At 46.4% G+C, this 21,431-nt stretch overlaps 1 protein-coding gene across 1 annotated transcript; it reads right to left on the bottom strand.

Moving 5' to 3' along the window:
* Positions 1–479: 479 nt before the first annotated feature.
* On the bottom strand, positions 480–20,867 carry LOC143507172 (small ribosomal subunit protein uS5m-like). Its single transcript, XM_076996524.1, is given in 12 exon segments — positions 480–955; positions 2,571–2,707; positions 3,026–3,061; positions 3,064–3,087; positions 5,149–5,206; positions 5,335–5,381; positions 5,851–5,941; positions 11,769–11,803; positions 12,705–12,938; positions 15,449–15,574; positions 20,098–20,226; positions 20,714–20,867. Coding segments are annotated over 12 exon segments (1,191 nt in total). The 5' UTR covers positions 20,763–20,867; the 3' UTR covers positions 480–730.
* Positions 20,868–21,431: the final 564 nt, after the last annotated feature.

Genomic DNA, 21,431 nt, shown 5'->3' on the forward strand with positions numbered 1-21,431 from the left:
CTCGCACACGCACACCCACGCGCACACATTCACACACACTATATAAATATTTTATGAACTATCTTTGCGACTCATGTCCTGATAATATGGCTGATCCATTACTTATTTAGCATGGAGACACACACCTCCACTAAATTGCACAATTTGACCGTGTATTAAGTAACCGGGCGTGTTTTCCCAGAAGGCACGCTGAAGTCACGGAGACACGGTGCTGTGGAGGAATGGTGTGAGGAGCAGAGAGTCCAGATCCACTCTGGGTGTACAGTGTAACACTTTACACTACTGTTCACGTTGAATAAGTAATAAAACACCCGTTGACCACACGTCTGCTAAAGGCACGTGCATTTGGTCGCCTCTGTGAATCATCACTGGAGCATCCACAACTGCATTAGATCTGCATTAAATGAACAAATTAGAAAAATGAGGGTTTATGTTGTACACTAAACTCCCCACGCCAAAACCAGAAGACATACCAGAGATGCTTTCAAAACATTTATTGGGTTCTTTGCGATCACAACCAGTCACAAATGTGTGAGCCTACAGCCACGTTGCTGAACGCAGTGCTGTGACCGGCCCCTGACTCCTGACCACACAAAGTTGGCTTGGGGTGAAGAGCCAGTGTGTGAGGGCGAAATACAGGATTGTGTGCGCGCGTGTGTGTGTGTGTGTGTGCTCAGTTCTGCCTATGTGGCGTTGGGCTTTGTTCTTTGAAAGAGCTCAACGCAGCTCATCACCAGATGGTCCTCTTCACACCGGCCCACACCGAGCGCTTCATGCCCTGGGCGGCCTGCACGTCGGGCCAGTGGAGCTTGGTGTTGGGCACCTCGTCCTCCACCTCCGGGTCGTCCCGGGTGCCCTGCGTGGGCCGGGCCACCACGAAGGGTAGCACACCCTGCTCCTCACGGAACTCCACCACGTTCAGCTTCTTCCTGTCGGCCAGAGCCTGGTGCGTCTCCTGCAGACCCAAAAGACTACGTTAAAAACAAAACACGCACACACAAACCTCCTGACATCTTGATCTTTACCGACAGACCTTAATGTATAGTAAGAGAACCCACATCCAGACTGGTGCACGTCCCCATATGAACATGATGTTGGGTGCATGAAGCCTGATACCACGGCCTGTATGAAATGCTGAAATCAGACACCCGGGCAGCACTGATGACCTCCCACCGCACACCCTTCCCTCCGCACACCCTTCCCTCCGCACACACACACACACACACACACACACACACACACACACACACACACACACACACACACACACACAATCTCACAAATGATCCATCACCTCTGGCCACACCTTGAGGAACACCTGGGACAGCTGTAATTCGAACCTAATTCTCCATACATTAGTATCACCACTACTCCAAGCAGTTATTTCACTAAATCTCCACTTGGAGATTTCTGAAAATCAATAGACAAACATTCACTACAGGATCTCCCCCGACATCCTGCTCAACAGGACAGTAGCAGGACTGTTAAAACCTTGTTTCATATAGACAATTATGCAAATGATGCAGGCTAATGAGGACATATGCGTTTGTATATTCATGCTGCTCTAGTTCAATGAGTGGCAGCACTCATGCTGATTGGACATTAAATGGCTGCTTGGCCTATCTCCTTCTTCCCCTCCGTTATGGTTCATAGTGTCATTTGCATAAACGCAGCACAAAGTCATTAGGTAAACAGGAGGCGGGAGGGACGATGGACGTGTCGCCGTCAGAAGAGGAGACTGGGAGTGGACGCAGGAGAGGAAAAGACAAGAGAGACAAAGAGAGGAGAAGACAAGAGAGACAAAGAGAAGAAAGGAGAGAGAAAGAGAGGGACAAAGGACCTGGCGTCCCGCTGCCATGAAATTCTGCCCAACCGTCAGTTGTCCAATTTGCTGAATGCTGCGCTTGTCATATTGTAAGTGGCGCTAATGAGATCCAGAGAGGTTACACCACCTGGGAGGAGCTGGCGGATGTTCAGATATCTGCTTACAATCTGGTGAGCTCCTCAAAAAACATGCTTTTCAACTGAGAAATGATTTAGAAACAGCTGGGAGATGATTAAAACACGTGTGAGCCTGCAGTCGAGTGTGTGTGGTGGTTTGTTGCCAAATGCTCCTGGATCAACCTCGATCATATCAGACCGTCTTGGGCCCAGAACACCACGTATTCCTTAAATGTGAATGTGCAACTTCGTTAGACACTGATGAAGGACCTTCTGTCTTGAACATCTCATTGATCTTATTCTGATCTGCCCCTCAGCTGGTTGATCAAACCTATATTAGCTGCTGGTCGTGCTGCGTAAAACATCTGTGCGACGTCCATCTTCCGTCTTTATTTGAAGCTTCGGGCAGACGGTCTTACCCAGAGTGCCTTGCACACGTTGATCAGCAGACAGCGTGTGCTCCCTGAGAACCAAAGCCCTGAGAACCTGCTCTACCGGACCAGCTTACACGAAATTGAGGCATAAAAAAAAGCAACAATATAACCTGTATGACTGTATGATGACTAATGTGGCTTCATCTGATTAGCCATGAGTGTGCAGATCTCCACGGCCATGGAGGAAGGTCTCACCTGACTGACCAGTCCTTGGAAGAGGGCCTTGGTGAGGTTCAGCAGGTTCACAGAACCCTCAACTTTGGCATACATGTCTTCAATGCCAATCAGTTTACATATGGTAATCACAGCCCTGTGACAGTGAAGACCGTAACCTGCACACACACACACACACAACCACACACACACACCACACACACACACACCCACACACACACACCCACACACACACACACACACACACACACACAGACGAAGATGGAGGGAGAGACAGACACACGTCTAGATTACCCTACATAATGCACTGAGATTATGGATTATACTAGTAATGTGGAAGTGTTGTTGTGCTTTTAAACACCTGTGAATGATGAGCTTGTAGTTTTAATGATTAAACTGTCTGGTGGCAAAGAACTCTAGAATGTGTGTGTGTGGAGTATTTCCTGCGTGCGAGTGTGTGTGTTCACATGTTTCACCCTTGTTTTGTTTCTTCATGCGGAGGGTGGTTCTTTGAAGGTGGACTCGATGTCGTGGTAAACTAGAGCAAGAGGGAGATGCGGATTAATTAACAGAAAAAAGTGATACGTACGAACTCAGACGTACGAACTCAGACGTATGAACACGCACACATGTGCACACACACACACAGGGCTGCCATCACACCTACACGTGTCTCACTTCCTTGGTTTCCCCCCCCCCCCCCCCCCCCCCCCACTTTTGTTTAAAGTAAAACAAAAAAGGTACAAGATTCCAGGTGAGCAGATAAGGTATTCCAGGTAAGTGTATTTTAATAAGAGATTTTCAAAATTGTAGAGAAGGACAAAATTGTAAAGGAGGTTTCCAGAGAAATTAATTTTCCCCAAAATAGAAACTGGTTCGTTTTATTTCATACTCTTACACAGCTGAAGGACTCCGTCTGTCTGTCTGTCTCTGTCTCAATCAGGTGACAGAGGTGAAATTGTATTAGTCATTCTTCAACAATAGAAACAAGAGAACACAATAAGATAACGTATTTTGACCTTCAGAGGTCAGTGAACTGCTTTAAAAAATATATAGACTGAAAATGTCTTCATCTACAATTAAGGCAACAATCAAAATGTTCCAGTCAACGACAACTGAAACCTGCCCTTGACTTTAATTTGCCTCCCTTCAGAGTTTGGGGGGGGGGGGGGGGGGGGGGGGGGGGGGTGGGGGGGGGTTAGACAGGCGGAAAAAAACCCCAAGGATCCCTGATGGAGACGTACAAGAAAAGCAGCATCTTGGGGTCACCAAATCTCCAGAACTACCATCGGACTCCATCTCCATGCCAAGAGATTCTTGCAGAGATAACGCCTTTCACCAAGCCCCACCCACACCTGATCGCCATGGTAACCGTCACTGGAACTAGACTCGTGCTCTTTGGGGAGATAAAATAAAAGCCACCCATGTTTATTTTTTTGGTAACCAGCACTAACGGAGGGATTGGCGTATAAAGGATGGAGACAGTGATGAGAAGGTGGTGTCCACGCTGGAGGACGCGGTGGTGCGGTGGCCATTTTCCTCTCATGGCTCTGGGAACCATGTCAGGTTAGATGGTATAGTGGACACTTTACACCAAACATCATGTCAGGTTAGATGGCCTAGTGGACACTTCACATCAAACGTCTCCTGCCAAGTAACTCGTTATTGCTGCTACCAGCAGGACGGTGGCGCAAAACACACAAACAGATCAACGCCAGACGGTTTAGTGACCACCAAGTCAAACTTCTACCACAGACGTCCCAGTCCCTGCCCACGTGCTGATTTACTGGACATGAGAGGGTGTATAAGGTATGAGATGCAGGGGCAATTCTGACATGCTGGGGCAATTCTGAAATACAGGGTTTTCGTAAGTAATGATTTCTTGAATTTTTTTTCTTAGAATAAATTGATTCAGATTAAAGGCTGGATTTTCTCAATTTTTCAGTGTGAGATTAAACCAATTCACCAAAATGTGAATTTGTAACAACCATGTTATTCACTTTTAAATGGAAAAAAAACAGGTATTATTCCAATAATACTGGGTTCTACTGGGGTGGCATTAGGTGTGTGTGTGTTTCTATAGCCCAGCCTCATTCCAATAACACTGGGTTCTATTGGGGTGGCGTTAGGTGTGTGTGTGTTTCTATAGCCCAGCCTCATTCCAATAACACTGGGTTCTATTGGGGTGGCGTTAGGTGTGTGTGTGTGTGTGTGTTTCTATAGCCCTGCCTCATTCCAATAACACTGGGTTCTATTGGGGTGGTGTTAGGTGTGTGTGTGTGTGTGTTTCTATAGCCCAGCCTCATTCCAATCACGGGCCACAGTCTTCAGCTCCTCCAGGTTTTCCTCCCTCCCTTCACCTGCCAGGTGTGACCACAAAGTGGGAAACCAGTGACATGAATCATTGAGTCAGCTACAAGGATTACAAACCCAGGGCCCGGAATTAGATATGAGGTCCGGATCTGCATAACGTTCAGAGAACAGCAGAACATTCATGTCTTCATATCACAATGGTTACGATGGCATGCCAATGTTGAATAGGAGTAAAGACAGACAGGCAGACAGACAGGCAGACAGACAGGCAGACAGACAGACTTACTGGTGTGGTTATTGTATCTCTCGATGTAATAGAGATAGTGTATTGCACTGTTCTTGGCCTGAAAAACACAAATATGTAATATTTACAACAAAACATCTCTACTGTCATATTTAACATATTTGTTTGTTAATCCTGGGTGGTCTGGGTATTTGAGGGGGTTTCAGGGAGCGCAGACACACACACAACCTTTCTGAGAGCTGTGTTTCTGTCTGCTGCTTTTCCCAAAGCAAATCCTAAAGACAAATAAAAGGGGCACATTAACACGCCAAATCTCAATCACTTCTCATTTCTACTTGACTCGACACACACAGACGTGCTCTCTCACACACACACACACACACTCCACTGCGAGATAGCTAAAAACACGAATTTCTTAATAATCAGCATGGAAATGTCATTATCAGTAACCATCAGTATGAAGCGTGACCAACACACCACAGTCAAAAAACAATCCATCCGTTACACAAACACACATCATGCAGACACACCCACGTTAACAGAACCACACACCCGCGTGTGTGGACCACAGACTCGTTAACGTGATTAAATGTTCTGCAGTCTGGTGCAACAGACGTGGGAATAAAATATTACACAGTAGACAAAAGTTCAGTCTCCAGGCACTGCTCATTTTAACACGCATCACTGTGTGAACAAGTGCGCGCTTGTGTGTGTGTGTGTGTGTAAAGGCGTGTTTAAACTTGCCTGCAGCTCCATTGCCGTTGCCCACTACAACAAGGCAGCTGATTGATCGTTTCCTGCCCTCTCTGGCCGTCATATTGAACACACTCTTCACCTGTCAATCACAACAAACATAAACATGCCATTTTAAGGCCAGTTACTGGAGGCGTTTAGTGTGTAGTGTCATAAGATGACCAGCAGGGGGCAATGCGACACCATAGCAAGGGGCGTGCAGTCTGCTGCTATGGAGCTGCACAGTTCTCATGCTTCAGTTATGCAAGCGTGAGCGCACGCACGCACGCACACGCGCACACACACACACACACACACACACACACACACACAGCAGGTAAATACCCTGGACTTTACTGCCGCACAGCCTAACGTTCTCTTTATATTCCAATGCTTTAAATGACTCACGACACACGACACAGAAAGACACACGACAACATGATATAAGCAGCACATCAGCCTCATCAGCATGTGAAGTGCCTCTAGTGCCGGTCTGCCCTCAGCTCAACTGCCTTCCTGCCCCAGAGGGGGCGCTACCACACCGGGGAAGAGCTTCCAGCGCCCTCATCTGCCTGCATGTCACGGAGGAAACGACATGAAAGATTGAGACGTAAATCAATAAAAAAGCCTGTCCCCTACATTATTAAAGATCTGCACGATTGAGTGATATTGAAGCCATTACGCTAAATTGTGTGTGTGTGTGTGTGTGTGTGCACGTGAGAGACTGTCCACAGCAGAGGGGAAGCGAACATTAAAAGAAACGATCTAGAGCCTAGTTGTCATTTTTAGTTTTGAGCGAGACAATGAAAAAGAGAGCAGAAAAAGAAGAGTGTGTGAGTGTGTGTGTGTATATATTTGTGTGTGTGTGTGTGTGTTAGAACAGAGGAGGTTTTCCAGTGCTGTTAACGTTATTACTCACCCTGTGAAACTCAAGGTCATTCTGAATCTCCTGTTTACTGTTTTCATGCTTCCTCCCCCCCTCACCCAACCACACCCCCCCCCCCCCCTCCACCCCAACCACACCCCCCCCCCCCCCTCCACCCCGGCTACACCCCCCCCCCCTCCACCCCGACTACACCCCCCCCCCCCCCCTCCACCCCGACTACACCCTCCCCCCCTCCACCCCGACTACACCCTCCCCCTTCCTCCCCCCTCCACCCCGACTACACCCTCCCCCCCTCCACCCCGACTACACCCTCCCCCTTCCTCCCCCCCTCCACCCCAGCTACACCCCTCCCCCCTTCCTCCACCCCGACTACACCCCCCCCCCCCTCCACCCCGACTACTCCCTCCCCCTTCCTCCACCCCGGCTACACCCTCCCCCCTTCCTCCACCCCGACTACACCCTCCCCCTCCACCCTGACTACACCCCTCCCCCCTTCCTCCACCCCGACTACACCCTCCGCTTCCTCCACCCTCCCCCTCCTCCACCCTGACTATACCACCCCTCCTTCACCTTGATCGCCCCCTCCTCCACCCTGATTCCACTCCCACTCTTTCCTCCACCCTGACACCATGGTTCTCTCTCCACCTCCACATTTCCCTCTCCCACTCTCCCCACTTCCCTTGATCCGCCCCCCCCCCCCCCCCCCCCCCCCACCACCATCCAAACAGCAAGGCAGCCAAGAGAGCCCTAAAACGCCAGTTTCACCTACACAGGTGGAGTAGCGGAAATTAAAGAACGAGTCAATATACCCCACCAGGAAAATAAGATAAAGCTGGTGTCAAGTAAACATCTCGAACAAGTACATTCCCACAGTGTAGATCTAGACGATACCATCATATCTGACACACACACTAAAGAACCGAGAGACATATTTTTACACAGTGAGAGAGACACTGATCTATACAGGCACTCCCAACTGTCCTCCACATTTTCTCCTCTTCCCCAGAGGTTTCAACATTAGTACACGCCCATCAGAGGGAGTGGTCAAAGACTCGCCGTGGCAGCAGGGAGCACGTTGGCCAAGCCACGCCCGGTTCACTCACGCCCCCCTACAGGCCATTTGTAAACCTGCTGTTGAATCACACTCCAGATATTATGGTCTACAGGGTTCAGTTCTGGACCATTCGGGGACCACAGATCACGACGGATGAAATGAGGCGTGTTGCGTTCCAGTGTCACGGCACACCAGACGGTCCAGTTCATTTTTTAGCAATTTATTCAATGGCTGTAATTTTCAACCTTTGGACGGAAATTCTCAAACTTAACTTTTTGTGCCATAACCTTTAATTTCATGCAAATTGAAATTTGAATCAAAATACGGTTTTCCTAAAAAACAACCATGTTTACAACAGAACAGCGTCTACTATCAAGGGAAATGCGATAAGGTGAATCATGGTCAGCTTATCGACAAAAGACACACTATGTAAACAACTTATAAAATCACTTTGTTTCAAATTCATTAGCTACAATTCTACCAGGTTTTATTTAAACTGGTCAAAATTTTATCACGTTCTCACACTGGTACCTGGTGGCCTCCTTACCACTTATTTTAAGTTTTTAATTTTTTTTTTTTCTAATTATGATCCAGATATCAAATTATGTAAAATGTATTATAACAATATGTATTAACTTATCTGTAAAAGAGTATGTGTGTGTTTGGTGTGTAGGAATTACAGATAAGGGCTGTGGTTGTTAGTGGAGACAGGATAAAACCACCATAAGGACACAGAAGACAAGAATGACTGAGGTAGAGGTTGAACGACTCCCACGACCAGTGAGACACCAGCAAACACAACCATCTCTACAATACCAGTGAGACACCAGCAAACACAACCATCTCTACAATACCAGTGAGAGACCAGTAAACACAACCATCTCTACAATACCAGTGAGAGACCAGTAAACACAACCATCTCTACAATACCATTGAGACACCAGCAAACACAACCATCTCTACAATACCATTGAGACACCAGCAAACACAACCATCTCTACAATACCAGTGAGACACCAGCAAACACAACCATCTCTACAATACCAGTGAGACACCAGCAAACACAACCATCTCTACAATACCAGTGAGACACCAACAAACACAAGCATCTCTACAATACCAGTGAGACACCAGCAAACACAACCATCTCTACAATACCAGTGAGACACCAGCAAACACAACCATCTCTACAATACCAGTGAGAGACCAGTAAACACAACCATCTCTACAATACCAGTGAGACACCAACAAACACAACCATCTCTACAATACCATTGAGACACCAGCAAACACAACCATCTCTACAATACCAGTGAGACACCAACAAACACAAGCATCTCTACAATACCAGTGAGACACCAGCAAACACAACCATCTCTACAATACCAGTAAGACACCAGCAAACACAACCATCTCTACAATACCAGTAAGACACCAGTAAACACAACCATCTCTACAATACCAGTAAGACACCAGCAAACACAAGCATCTCTACACCACCAGTGAGACACCAGCAAACACAACCATCTCTACAATACCAGTGAGACACCAGTAAACACAACCATCTCTACAATACCAGTGAGAGACCAGCAAACACAACCATCTCTACAATACCAGTGAGAGACCAGTAAACACAACCATCTCTACAATACCAATGAGACACCAACAAACACAACCATCTCTACAATACCAGTGAGACACCAGCAAACACAACCATCTCTACAATACCAGTGAGACACCAGTAAACACAACCATCTCTACAATACCAGTGAGACACCAGTAAACACAACCATCTCTACACCACCAGTGAGAGACCAGCAAACACAACCATCTCTACAATACCAGTGAGACACCAGCAAACACAACCATCTCTACACTACCAGTGAGACACCAGTAAACACAACCATCTCTTTACGCTGCCTTTACATGCATGCAATCTAGACAGTTTATACACTAGCACTATCACACTAACCTTCATCATCAGCTGCATTTCTACACATGGTCTCCCTCACTAATGTGTTTATTAGCACACTGGGCTGAGCCACACAACAGAACAGCACCAGTTCAGACGTGTGTGAGAGTGCTCCCTCCTCCTGAGGCCTGCTCTTGGTGGGGCGGGGCATAGATGGACCTGGTGTGTGGGGGCGGGGCCACTGCTGTGCCGCAGGGGTGTTTCCCCGCACTCAGCACAATGAAGGCTGCTCAGTCATTACAGAGTGTGTGTGTGTGTGTGTGTGTGTGTGTGTGTGTGTGTGTGTGTGTGTGTGTCCACTACTAACACCATCAGCAGAAAGAGGGGCGGTTTTAACGCAGACATGAAGAGGATTTAAGGAGAGTACTACAGTGAGAGAGAGAGAGAGAGAGAGAGAGAGAGAGAGAGAGAGAGAGAGAGAGAGAGAGAGAGAGAGAGAGAGGGGGGGGGGGGGACAGGACAGAGAGAGAGAGAGAGAGAGGGGGGGGCAGGACAGAGAGAGAGAGAGAGAGAGAAGAGAGAGAGAGAGAGAGAGAGAGAGAGAGAGAGAGAGGGTTATTAAGTTGGCCAAGGAGTGAAGCTGGTTTGTATTATTTTCCATGGACATTTACACAGGGACAATGCGACAGAAACACCACCTGTCCTCAGGTCAGTTTGTGCCCTCTTTCACACACAGGCAGACAGACACACATGTAGACAGACAGACAGGCATGCAAGCAGGCAGACAGACAGTCCCCCATGTTAAATTCTCTCTGGCACTTCTGACTACACAGAAATAGCTCAGGAAGAGGAAAAGCTAAAAATGAAATCCTGTTGGTGGAGATAAGGAGCCGTGATGGCCTCCGAGCCCAAGACCCTCTCCCACACCTCCTCCTCTCCCTCCCTCCCCCTTTCCCACACCTCCTTTCTCCCTCCCTCCCTCCATGTTTCTCAATGGGAGTTGCTGTATTAAAGCAATCTCTCCTCTCTCCACATTAGCCCCCCCATTTACCAGCATCCCAGTCCTAAGGATGTTCTCTCTCTCTCTCTCTCTCTACACCTCTCCTCCTTCATCTTACTCCATCTCTCCCTCTCCACCACCCCCATCTCTCCATCTGCCCTCCTGTCCCCACCTTTCTCTTTCTGGGTCCATCTCTCCATCCATCTCTCCATCCATCTCTCCACCCCCCGCCCCCCCGCCCCCCATGTCCCCCACGTCCCCCACGTCCCCCACGTCCCCCTGTCTTGGCAGCATCTCTCTCGTCCTTCAGGACGTGTGACCAGCGTCCAGGAAACTTTGGATTAAATTAATGTGTTTTTATAAGTCAAGAGTATCTTAAACTGCACTTTTGTCATTTACTACAAGCACGTGTGTGTGTGTGTGTGTGTGTGTCCGCGTGCCATGAGTGTGAGTGATAATATTCTGGGTGATTTATTATTCATGCAATACATCATTATAAATGCCACTTAAATCTATCCAGTTCCTTCATCATCCTTTGCAAACTTAATACCCTCTGTCCTTATTCTGAAAATGAGAGACGCTAAAATACTGATGTGCTGGAAACAGCTCCTGGAGCATTACAGGCAGCTTCAACTGCCCCTCACTGATCCCAGTGAGGGGCAGAGAGAGAGAGAGAGAGAGAGAGAGAGAGGGATAAACAGAAACAAGAACTGAAGAACTGAAGGGCTAGAGCTAAGATGCTAGGAGCACTTTGCGCTCATTAGCGAGCCCTGGTGTGTCTGAGAGCTTCTGCAGGTTATTTCTTCATCATCAGGTAGTGCTCCACTCGGCCCCAAATAACAACAGAGGTCGTGTGGGTCCAAACTGAAGAATAATGAACAGGGTGAGGAACTAACACGGCCACATGGTTCTCCTCATACCTGAACATCTAGAAAACGCAACTGACCGAGTGTGGAGGGTTTCAGTGCTCGTCTGCCCCCCCCCCCCTCTAGAGCCCCTCCCCTCCCCTCCCCTCCCCGCACACACACACACACACACACACACACACACACACACACACACACCTCTATGAACTCACCTCAATAACACGGGTATCAAAGTCTTCATAGGTTTCTGAAAATACAGAAAACAAATATTACATTTATGTGACTGTTGTGGTACTGTAATATACAGCGACAGCAAATCTCACACACACACACACACACACACACACACACACACACACACACACACACACACACACACACACACAGAGAGGACTGTAAGGAGAGTTTTTTAGGGGGATAGCAGTGCAGTGATAACTCCTACAGTTTCCCTGTAGACGCACCCCCCCCCCCCTCTCTCTCTCTCTCTCTCTCTCTCTCTCTCCCTCCCTCCCTCTCCCCCACCTCCCTCTCTCAATATGTCAGGAGGGAGATTATGAATCTTGCTGTTGGTGTGATCACTAATCTCAGGCTTCTGCTCAAGGCTCAGCCGTAGCTACGTTACTCACGACAGGTTTCACTCAGGAACACTCCCAGGATATAAGCGGGCCACTGCCACGCGGAGTCAAGGGCGCGGTTGGGCTAGGATCGATCTTTACATGATTGAGATTCGAATCTGCAACACTGCCATGCAATCCATCAGCCCAGCAAACAGCCGCCAAGCCTATCGCCACCGGCCAATAGGCAGCCAGGAAATCTAATCGTCATGGAGACACAGAGTGGTGGCAGAAAAAGATAGAGAGGCCCCGAGACTATAAATTAAAGGCAGAATCTTTGCAGTGCATTACACACCGTGTTTATTGCTTGAGTAAGAGTGTGTGAGAGAGAGAAGAAGATGTAGAAGAAAGACAGAAGACAAAGTATTAATGGATTAGGCAGGAGACAACAGCCATCAAAACAGACCAGGCAATAAAAATAGGCAGTGGAACTTCATTGTGACATCATGACCAGCCGTCTGATCATGATGTCACAATGAAGTTCCACTGCCTGGAAGCTTCTCTGATTGGCTGCCTGCCCCCCCCCAAACATACCTCCATTGGGGCCTGGGTCCGGCGGGCCGATGCTGATTCCTCCCCAGGAGCGGCCGGTCCAGCCTCTTTCCTTCTTGAACTTCATCTTTCTCCTCCTGTCCCACTCATCGCGCTGCCGCTCAAACTCCGCCCTCACGTCCTGCTGCTCTGCCTCCCCACGCCTGGATAAGGGCTGAACGGTCCCGGCCTTTACCACTGGGGCGTTCAGACCGGGCCAGAGATAGCCCCCACGACCTGGAGACAGAGGAGCCATGTTAACAAACATATACGCTTACACACGTGCGTGTGTACAGCCACTGAAACTACTAGGGGTGGGTATCACCACTGATTTCCCATTTCGATTCACAAGGTCCCGATTCAATTCGATTTTCGATTCAATATCGATTCTTGTAGGGACATTTCAGTTACAATAAAAAGTGTAATTTGAATGTGAAATGTTGTAATGATTCAAGGAATACTCAAACTTTATTAAAATGTATTAAGATATTAGTGTTTATACTGTGAACAACAGTTACATTCTTTTTTTAATATCAATTAATGCACACTCTTCCACATAGCTCCTTTACCAGAAAAGGCATTGAAAGCAGTTTTGAACAGCCTTTTAAAGTGCAAATGAAGTTTTTTTTTTTTTTTTTTTTTTTTACATGTAACAAAAACATTTATGAACATAGTTCTGAATATTGTAAACATTAAGGTCCAAAAACTAAGATTTATTCATGACTGCTTTTTGACATCATGGAGATTGTCAAATTTTTCTGCAAGAAAAGGAGCTGATCAACATGTTGAGGAGTGAGACAGCTCCTTTTTGAAGTAACAATATTGCCAACTGTTGAGAAAACTTCACAGCTTTATACTTGACGCGTCGCGTTTGGCGTGAGGGTCCGCGCGCCGAAAACGACGTAATTGCGGTGGCTCCGCTCGTGCACTGTCGCTTCACGAGATCGTGCACCTCTCGAATTTTGTAACTTTGCGCGCGCTGCGCTTCAGCGCAATGAACAAAGTCATGTTTGCAGGATTCATACACCTTTAAAAGGTGGAATTCAAGCACTTCGGTTATTTTTTGGCATGGGGAGAACTTGTAGATAGTTTAATCGCAAAAATGTAACCATACATCTGCAGGGTTGCCAACTTCAAGATCGCTTGGAGTGAGATTTGAACCTGGAGGGGGGTGGCGGTGTAAAATGGACACAAATTAAGTATTATATCGCGATCGATCGCTTGCCAGTGGTTGGGGCCAGAGCGAACTAGTAACTCATTGAATCATAGATGTGGATCAGAGGTACATTTTTTTTACTCTTGCTGCAGCCATGCTTAACTGATCACCCCAGCCAAGTGGCGGTGCTCGAGAAGAAAAGGATGATCTCGCGAAATAAAACGCGAGACGTTAAAACAGTACGCATATGCGGGGAAAATTGGCCAATTCTAAAGATCGATCTCAGGTTTCATAAATCGATATCGAATCATTCAAATGAAAATCGATTTGAATCGAAAGATCGATTTTTTAAAACACACCCCTAGAAACTACGCAGCTCAATTGAGAATGACGAGTTTCATTTAAGGGTGTTTATGTCTATACTGAGTGAATCATATAGGAATCATATATGTTGTGTGAACGGGGGGGATTGAGGTTCTCTCTCCACCCGTTGTGCTACCAGACTAACCAGCTCCAGATACTGCCACCATCACCCTGTTCACCCTGGGCTGTTCTGACTGGAGCCGGTTCACCCTGGGCTGTTCTGACTGGAGCCGGTTCACCCTGGGCTGTTCTGACTGGAGCCGGTTCACCCTGGGCTGTTCTGACTGGAGCCGGTTCACCCTGGGCTGTTCTGACTGGAGCCGGTTCACCCTGGGCTGTTCTGACTGGAGCCGGTTCACCCTGGGCTGTTCTGATTGGAGCCGGTTCACCCTGGGCTGTTCTGATTGGAGCCGGGTTTGTCACCCATAGAGGGGACGACCGTTTGCAAAGAGGAGCCACTCTTAAACCCTGCACCAGCACGGATGCGTATGCACTAGGATCAAAGACTGCATGCCCTTTGACCTCATCGTCCCAGTGTTCCGAAACACACTGGGACAATGTTTTATTTATAAATAAACAAAACACACACAATCAGCTTGTGTTGCCATTCAGATTTGTACAGACAAAATGTGCGCACCCGAACGTGTACACACACACACACACACACACACACACACACACACATCAGGAAGGCTTTCCCTATAAGCCCCAGTAAACATTGATGCAGGAGATTCCACTATGCAGTGCAATAGGTCACTTAGAAGCTTAGAGGATTGGATTCATATTAAAGAGGAATCTGCAGCACTGTGGGGGTGTGTTCTGCGCTACAGCAACACAGCGCTACTGAGCTGCAGCAATACAGCACCCGTGCCCCAGTAGAGCAGAGCACTACAGTATACAAACCCAGCATTACAGTATACTGAACTCAGCAATACAGTATTCCCGAACCCACAAACTGCTTAAACAGGTGTAGGTCAAAAGACGGGAGACTCTAAGCTACTCTATTTATGAAACACATGGGGGAAAGGGGGTGTCATGAGGGGGCAGCACCAATCACGGGCCCCACCAATCACGGGCCGGGCCAATCACGGGCCGGGCCAATCACGGGCCATGGGGGATGGTGGTGATGATGGAGAAAGCAGAATTCCCACTTTGACGCTAACTGAAAGTGTTTGTAGTTGTGAAGGTCTTGATGAGTGTGTGTGTGTGTGTGTGTGTGTGTGTGTACCTTCCCCGAGGGTCTGGCCACGGTTGAGGTTTTTCTTCAGTTTGCGTTTGCTCCTCTTTCCTCTGCCTTTACGAGACCCAGCGCCTTTCTCTGCCATTACGCCACGCCAAAGTTCATCAGCCGTCACTGGAAAACACACAAACACACACACACACACACACACACACACACACACACACACACACACACACACACACACGTCACTGTAAAACATTCAATGTAAGCACACACAAATGAGCACATACTTGGGAACACACATGCAAACACATACAGGCAAGCACACACACACACACACACACACACACACACACACACACACACAGAGACTCATGTACACAAACGCAGATACACACATACAATGCACACAGACTATCAAGAGGCACAGAGAGACAGACACATATTACACAATATATGCCGTTTAAACCATGACTGTAAATGCCAGTTCAGCAGCGCTAACACTGCGGGAGGTTTACGACCTCACAGTAGTTCTGGTGTGCTGGAAGCATTGCACTCAATTTCAGAAATTACACATTACAACAAATCACATGATCCTACAAATATATTATACCAGTGGAAATTAGGCAGGCTTAGACTATATCAAGTGGCCATCACTAGGTTTTAATCACGATATAATGCAACATAACCTCGTCACAATATACCACGATCCTTCATATCGTCAAGCCCCAAATTAAAGATTATGACCCTTCACATAAATGAGTCTGGCCTAAATTTCACAATTTTGTTTTATGGATTATAGTGAGAGTTGTTGCTTTTTTCTCCCATGCATTCAGTCCTATAGTCACATTTTCTCCTGGTTATTAGCGTGTAGCTAGGCTAACATTTCCTGGCCAAATCATTCCCTAACCACCATCAAGTGTGACTGAACTGGCTGTATTCTAACAAAAACAAACATCCAACTGAAAATGGGTTGAATCACTTCAGAGGTAAATGCATTGTAGCATTTAGACTCCAGACGGTTCGTGTCACAGTTCACGTCTTCGTGTCACCTCAAAGGGTTAACGCCATCTGCGTTCAGCTAAACGTTGAGTAGACTCCTTCAATTAGAGCATCAAATACTCACATTTGTGATGGAACGAAGATCAGAGGCTCGTTTAACAGTTTTACTCAACCACACCAGGGAGAAACAAAAACAATCTCAGCTCTAAACCATAAGGCCCCGCAAATTACTGTCGACATGAACCAGGCGGGTTTGAGCAGAGGGGTCGGCATCCAGAAGAAAGCAAAGCCCTGACTGGGTCATGAGAAGCTCCAGTCACAGAACATCTCAAACAAACATCTCCCCGTGTGACAACGGATCCCACGATTAACTGTAAAACTGGCGTGTTTACTCTCCAAATGGTTTTTCATTCCCACCTCTGCGTCCTGCCACTGGTGGGGTTTGACAGGACAACTGGAGCCAGGTGCTGGGAGCATTCTGGCGTTGTCCCGAATTAATTACAGCTTAATTAAAAGAAAACGGAAGAGCAGACCTAACGAAGGCAGACCTAACGAAGCATCGGAATCCAACAATAGCACCACAAGCAACAGCTTAATTCCATCTGACAGGCCAGCAGCCAATAATTTAGCATTAAAACTTCATTAATCCCCTACACAGCAGAACTGCTAAACAATACGCATCACCAGAAGGGCTCGGGCGAGGACGAGCCTGGTGAGATGATGACTCTGGGAAGCTCTCTGCCAAACCTCCCATTCCCTGCAGACACTGGAGGCTCGTTAATAAACAGTTCATAAAGGAGAAACAGAAGCCTGACTACGCACAGCTGCGCGTACAACAGCCACTGGGACCCACGTAAATACTTTACGTCAAAAAGATCAAAATACATTTTGGCATAATAGTGGGTCAAAGCAAGATAACGGCAATAAAAATGTTTTTACGTGTGTACATCTTTACAAAGCTCAAACCCACTGAGCAACGAACCGAGCAAGTCAAATAGAGAAGACACCATGTGGCAGTCAGCAAGGGTTCAACAGCAGGCAGAAAACAAGAGCAACTTGGCGAACTGTTAGTACAGCACGGGGCACAGGCGGGCACACGCGGGCACACGCGGGCATATACCTGTATGACTGGTTCAAGCTGGAAGTCTCTTTACGGCACATTCCCAGTTCTGTTTGTGTGCAGCATAAGACACTCGTAGAAGCATCTTGGATATCTCCTTAATGGCAAAGCAGGTCTAGAGGAAAAGGTCAGTACAATAGGAAAAATACGATTTTCCTATTGTAGCTTACATGATAAAGGTCATGAACTTTAAATGGGTTTGCCAATGTACAAAATAGATGAATGAAAAAAAGTAGTAATGACAAGAGCTTAGAAAAAAAGAAAAAAATATTCTCAGTAATGATGCTGATCAGTATACGCCCAGGGGCGATCCCCAACGTCAGCGCATACGCCCAGGGGCGACCCCTAATGTCAGCATACGCCCAGGGGCGACCCCCAACGTCAGCGTATACGCCCAGGAACGACACTGAATCTTAGTACGTTTCCTGACGCACATTTCTAAATGGGCCGGTCCTTGAATCATGCAGAAATGAGGCATCAATGCATCATCTCCATGAATCATCTAATTAGTCCAAAATATCAAACCAATACATCATTGTTGGCAGGCTGCTGTTTTCAGATCAAACCAATCAGACGCGACAGCTGAACACATGGCAAGAGGCAGTGATGATGTTGCCGCAGCTCTCTCTCACACACACACACCCCTTCTTAACCCCTACACACACACACACTTCACTGCGCTCCAACGGTTGTGCTTTAAAGACCAACAGACTAAGGTGTTCCTGTCACCTTTGCCCTTCTCAAGGTCCAATGATCAGACACTAACCAATTACGAAGCAGTTATGGGGATCCGTCACGGTTCTAGAAGGCTCATCCCCACCGAGCTGGCAGCCCTCGGCACTTACCAACGACCACCGTAGCGTCTACTGCTGTGAAACTTTCTGCTGCCTCAAGGAACCCGGCTTCATGGTTAGACACTGTGCTTTTAAACATTTGAGAACAAGAACAGGACTGCCTGGAGAGAGATTAATTCATCCCCAAATCTCTCTATTTTTATTTCCCCACCCCAGCTGCGAGTACTTGTGCAAAATTTGCCTGTGGTCTTCAGCTTGTCTGCGAGGCGAGGCAGGTTTATTTATGTAGCTCTACTCATACACAGTAATAACGCCCTGACTTTACTTCACATAAAAAAGCTGTTACTCCAGCAAATTAAACAACTGATTTAAACTGAAAAGATAAAAATTAAAAGAACCGATTTAAACACAACAAAATTCAAATTAGGTTCTAAAACAAAATTACAACTAAAAGAAGTGTTGGTGCTAAAATAGTTCAAATAAAAACATAATGTGTTGAGATAAAAAATAAAGCCAGAATAAATGAGGAATAAAACAGCACTGTGGTGCTGAACATGAGCTACAGGACAAAGGGAGAGGATTTAACCTGAGCTGAAGACTCGCTCAAACTAAAATGTGTCTAGTTTAGATTTAAAAGCAGCTAGTGACTCCTGTAAAGTTTTCTGACCACATGTGCTGTTTTAAAAAATGGCGTAATAGCTAAATGCTGCCTGTCCATGTCTTTACCTTGGGCAAGACTAACTGAGCAGTTCCTGCTGACCTGAAAGATCTGCTCTGCTCCTAGATGGTCTGAGAAGACCCAAATGTTCACTTGTGATATGGAATCTGGAAGCCGTCATGAGAATGCTTTCAAACACCAAACTCCAAAATGTGATTGCTATAGAACTCCCTTATATTCTGCAGCCTTCTGCATTGCCTGGGTTAACACTGCAGTAGTGATTAACAAACAATATATTAGCATTTTCAAGGTTAACACTGCAGCAGTGATCAACAAACCATGTATTAGCATTGCCAAGATTAACACTGCAGTAGTGATTAGCACACAATATATTGTGCAACCATAATAGTCATCATAATCAATGCACCAGCAGATTTACATGAGTCTTCTAAAACCATCCACACACCCATCACCACATTCAGACAGAACTGCCCAGCCTGCGTGTAGCTGTGGAGGAGATCGGTGAAGACCAGGTCCAGTCTGACGTATGTCTAAGCAGTGCTGGAGGAAGCCAGTGGCTCAGGATGACAGTGACCTGACTGATTTGCTTTGAGCTGATATGAAGGACACACACCTCCTCTTAATCTCCTCACAGTTTCTGTGACAACAAGCAAACAAACGACTAACGCAAAGAAGACGTTATGAGGAACTGTTCAGTTCTTTGGTGATGCCACGCTGCTTCACGTCACAATATTACCCCCAAAACACTCAATGTAGTTGCTCGATCGCATAAAACAGGCTGAAGAACTGCTGTGTTATTCTCATATGAGATTATCAGACGTGTTATCAGACCTATGTGATTATCAGACTTGTGTTATTCTCATATACAAGATTATCAGACATATGCCAGGATACATGGCTACATTCCTCGTTACATGGCAGTAGTTCAAACAGCCACTGCAGAAAAATGTATCGCTGTCCAGCATCATGGTATTTTAGAACTGTTTTAGACTGATAAAAATACAACAATGCCAGGTGTGAACACCCAGTGTGAACACTGATGCCTCAGGAAAGACACCTCACGCCCGTCTGACCAAGACAAACATCAGACTCTCCTTACACTTGTTGAAGAAGCTGGCCGGACGGGTCTGGTGCCAGGCACCGGCTCGGTTCGCTGCAGCCAGGCCATACGGACTCAGTAGAGGTCGGGTCAACGCAGCGCCCCCTAGCGCCTGAAACCTCCCAACACCTTTAAAAAGACACCCAAAGAAACAAGGTTAGCTCAGAAACACAAGACCGTTACGAGCACCGACAGTAAGAAAAGGTTCACAGACACAAGAAGTAACAGCAGGTCATGAATTATGAATAATAATGAATGAATTATGATCTTATTTCTGCATCAAGAGTGAGAGCTTACACTACAAAACAACAGGCTTATTTGCTACAGCATTGCAGAGACACAGGTATAAGATGTGCAGACAGCACAAATAATACAAATAATACACGAGATTATTTTATGTTCATAATAAGATATTTACAGAAACCGGTTCATCCAAATGTCCAAAGTGTGAATGTAACACAAGTGTCAATGATAGCGGGCACGCTCATCAAATACCTCTTACAAACGCCCCTAAATTACTGCGTTGCACATATGAAAAAACAGCTCGAAGTATATATTCTCACTCTTTAGACAATGTAAACGCGTTAAAGTAATTTAAATGCTGCACAAATCTCACCTTCCAACGATATGCGTAGGGCACAGCACAACCGTGTGGCCGCCGCCATTTTGAAATAACGAAAAGGTCCTAAACAGCGCAACAATGTAGCCCGAGAAAGTGCCTGTCAAAAAAAGGTAGCATTAAAGGTAGTCTATAATCAATAGAACGTTTTTTTCTTCGTTTTTGCAATAAATATACCATTTTGTCCAAAATCAAAGTGAAGTCAGAGTAAAGTTAAGTCTTGTGAAATAAATCCTGCTTAGATTATTTTAGATTAATTATTTAGACTATATCATTGTTCAAGTGTCTAAATCTTGAAGTTTTAATGGATGGTGAGGTCTTCTATTCAGTGAAATGCTCTGAGTGTTTAATATTTCAGCTGGAGGTCTGTGATTGGCAGCATAGTTCATCTCATGTAATGATCCCTCAGCTGGATTTGAAGGTCTTGACAAATCAGTTCTGGTAAACATGCTAAACGTTCACACAATGACTCTCACTGTCCATATCAGACTGTGATTTCCTAGCAGATGGTCTGTTGGTGAGTTAGCCAGTCAGCCTCTTCCGATCCAATGCCTGTTGAGTTCTTTACTCAAGCAACTCAAACTAAAAATGTTATTCCAAATTGTTAATTGTTAAAAATATGACCAAATGTGAAATACTGCATCTCTTAGCTGTGGCAAGGCACATAGCAAAACTCTTCAGACAGTGAGTCCAACTGTGAGACCACAGAATATTC

The sequence above is a fragment of the Brachyhypopomus gauderio genome, unplaced genomic scaffold (assembly GCF_052324685.1).
Source record: "Brachyhypopomus gauderio isolate BG-103 unplaced genomic scaffold, BGAUD_0.2 sc643, whole genome shotgun sequence".
Taxonomy (NCBI): domain Eukaryota; kingdom Metazoa; phylum Chordata; class Actinopteri; order Gymnotiformes; family Hypopomidae; genus Brachyhypopomus; species Brachyhypopomus gauderio.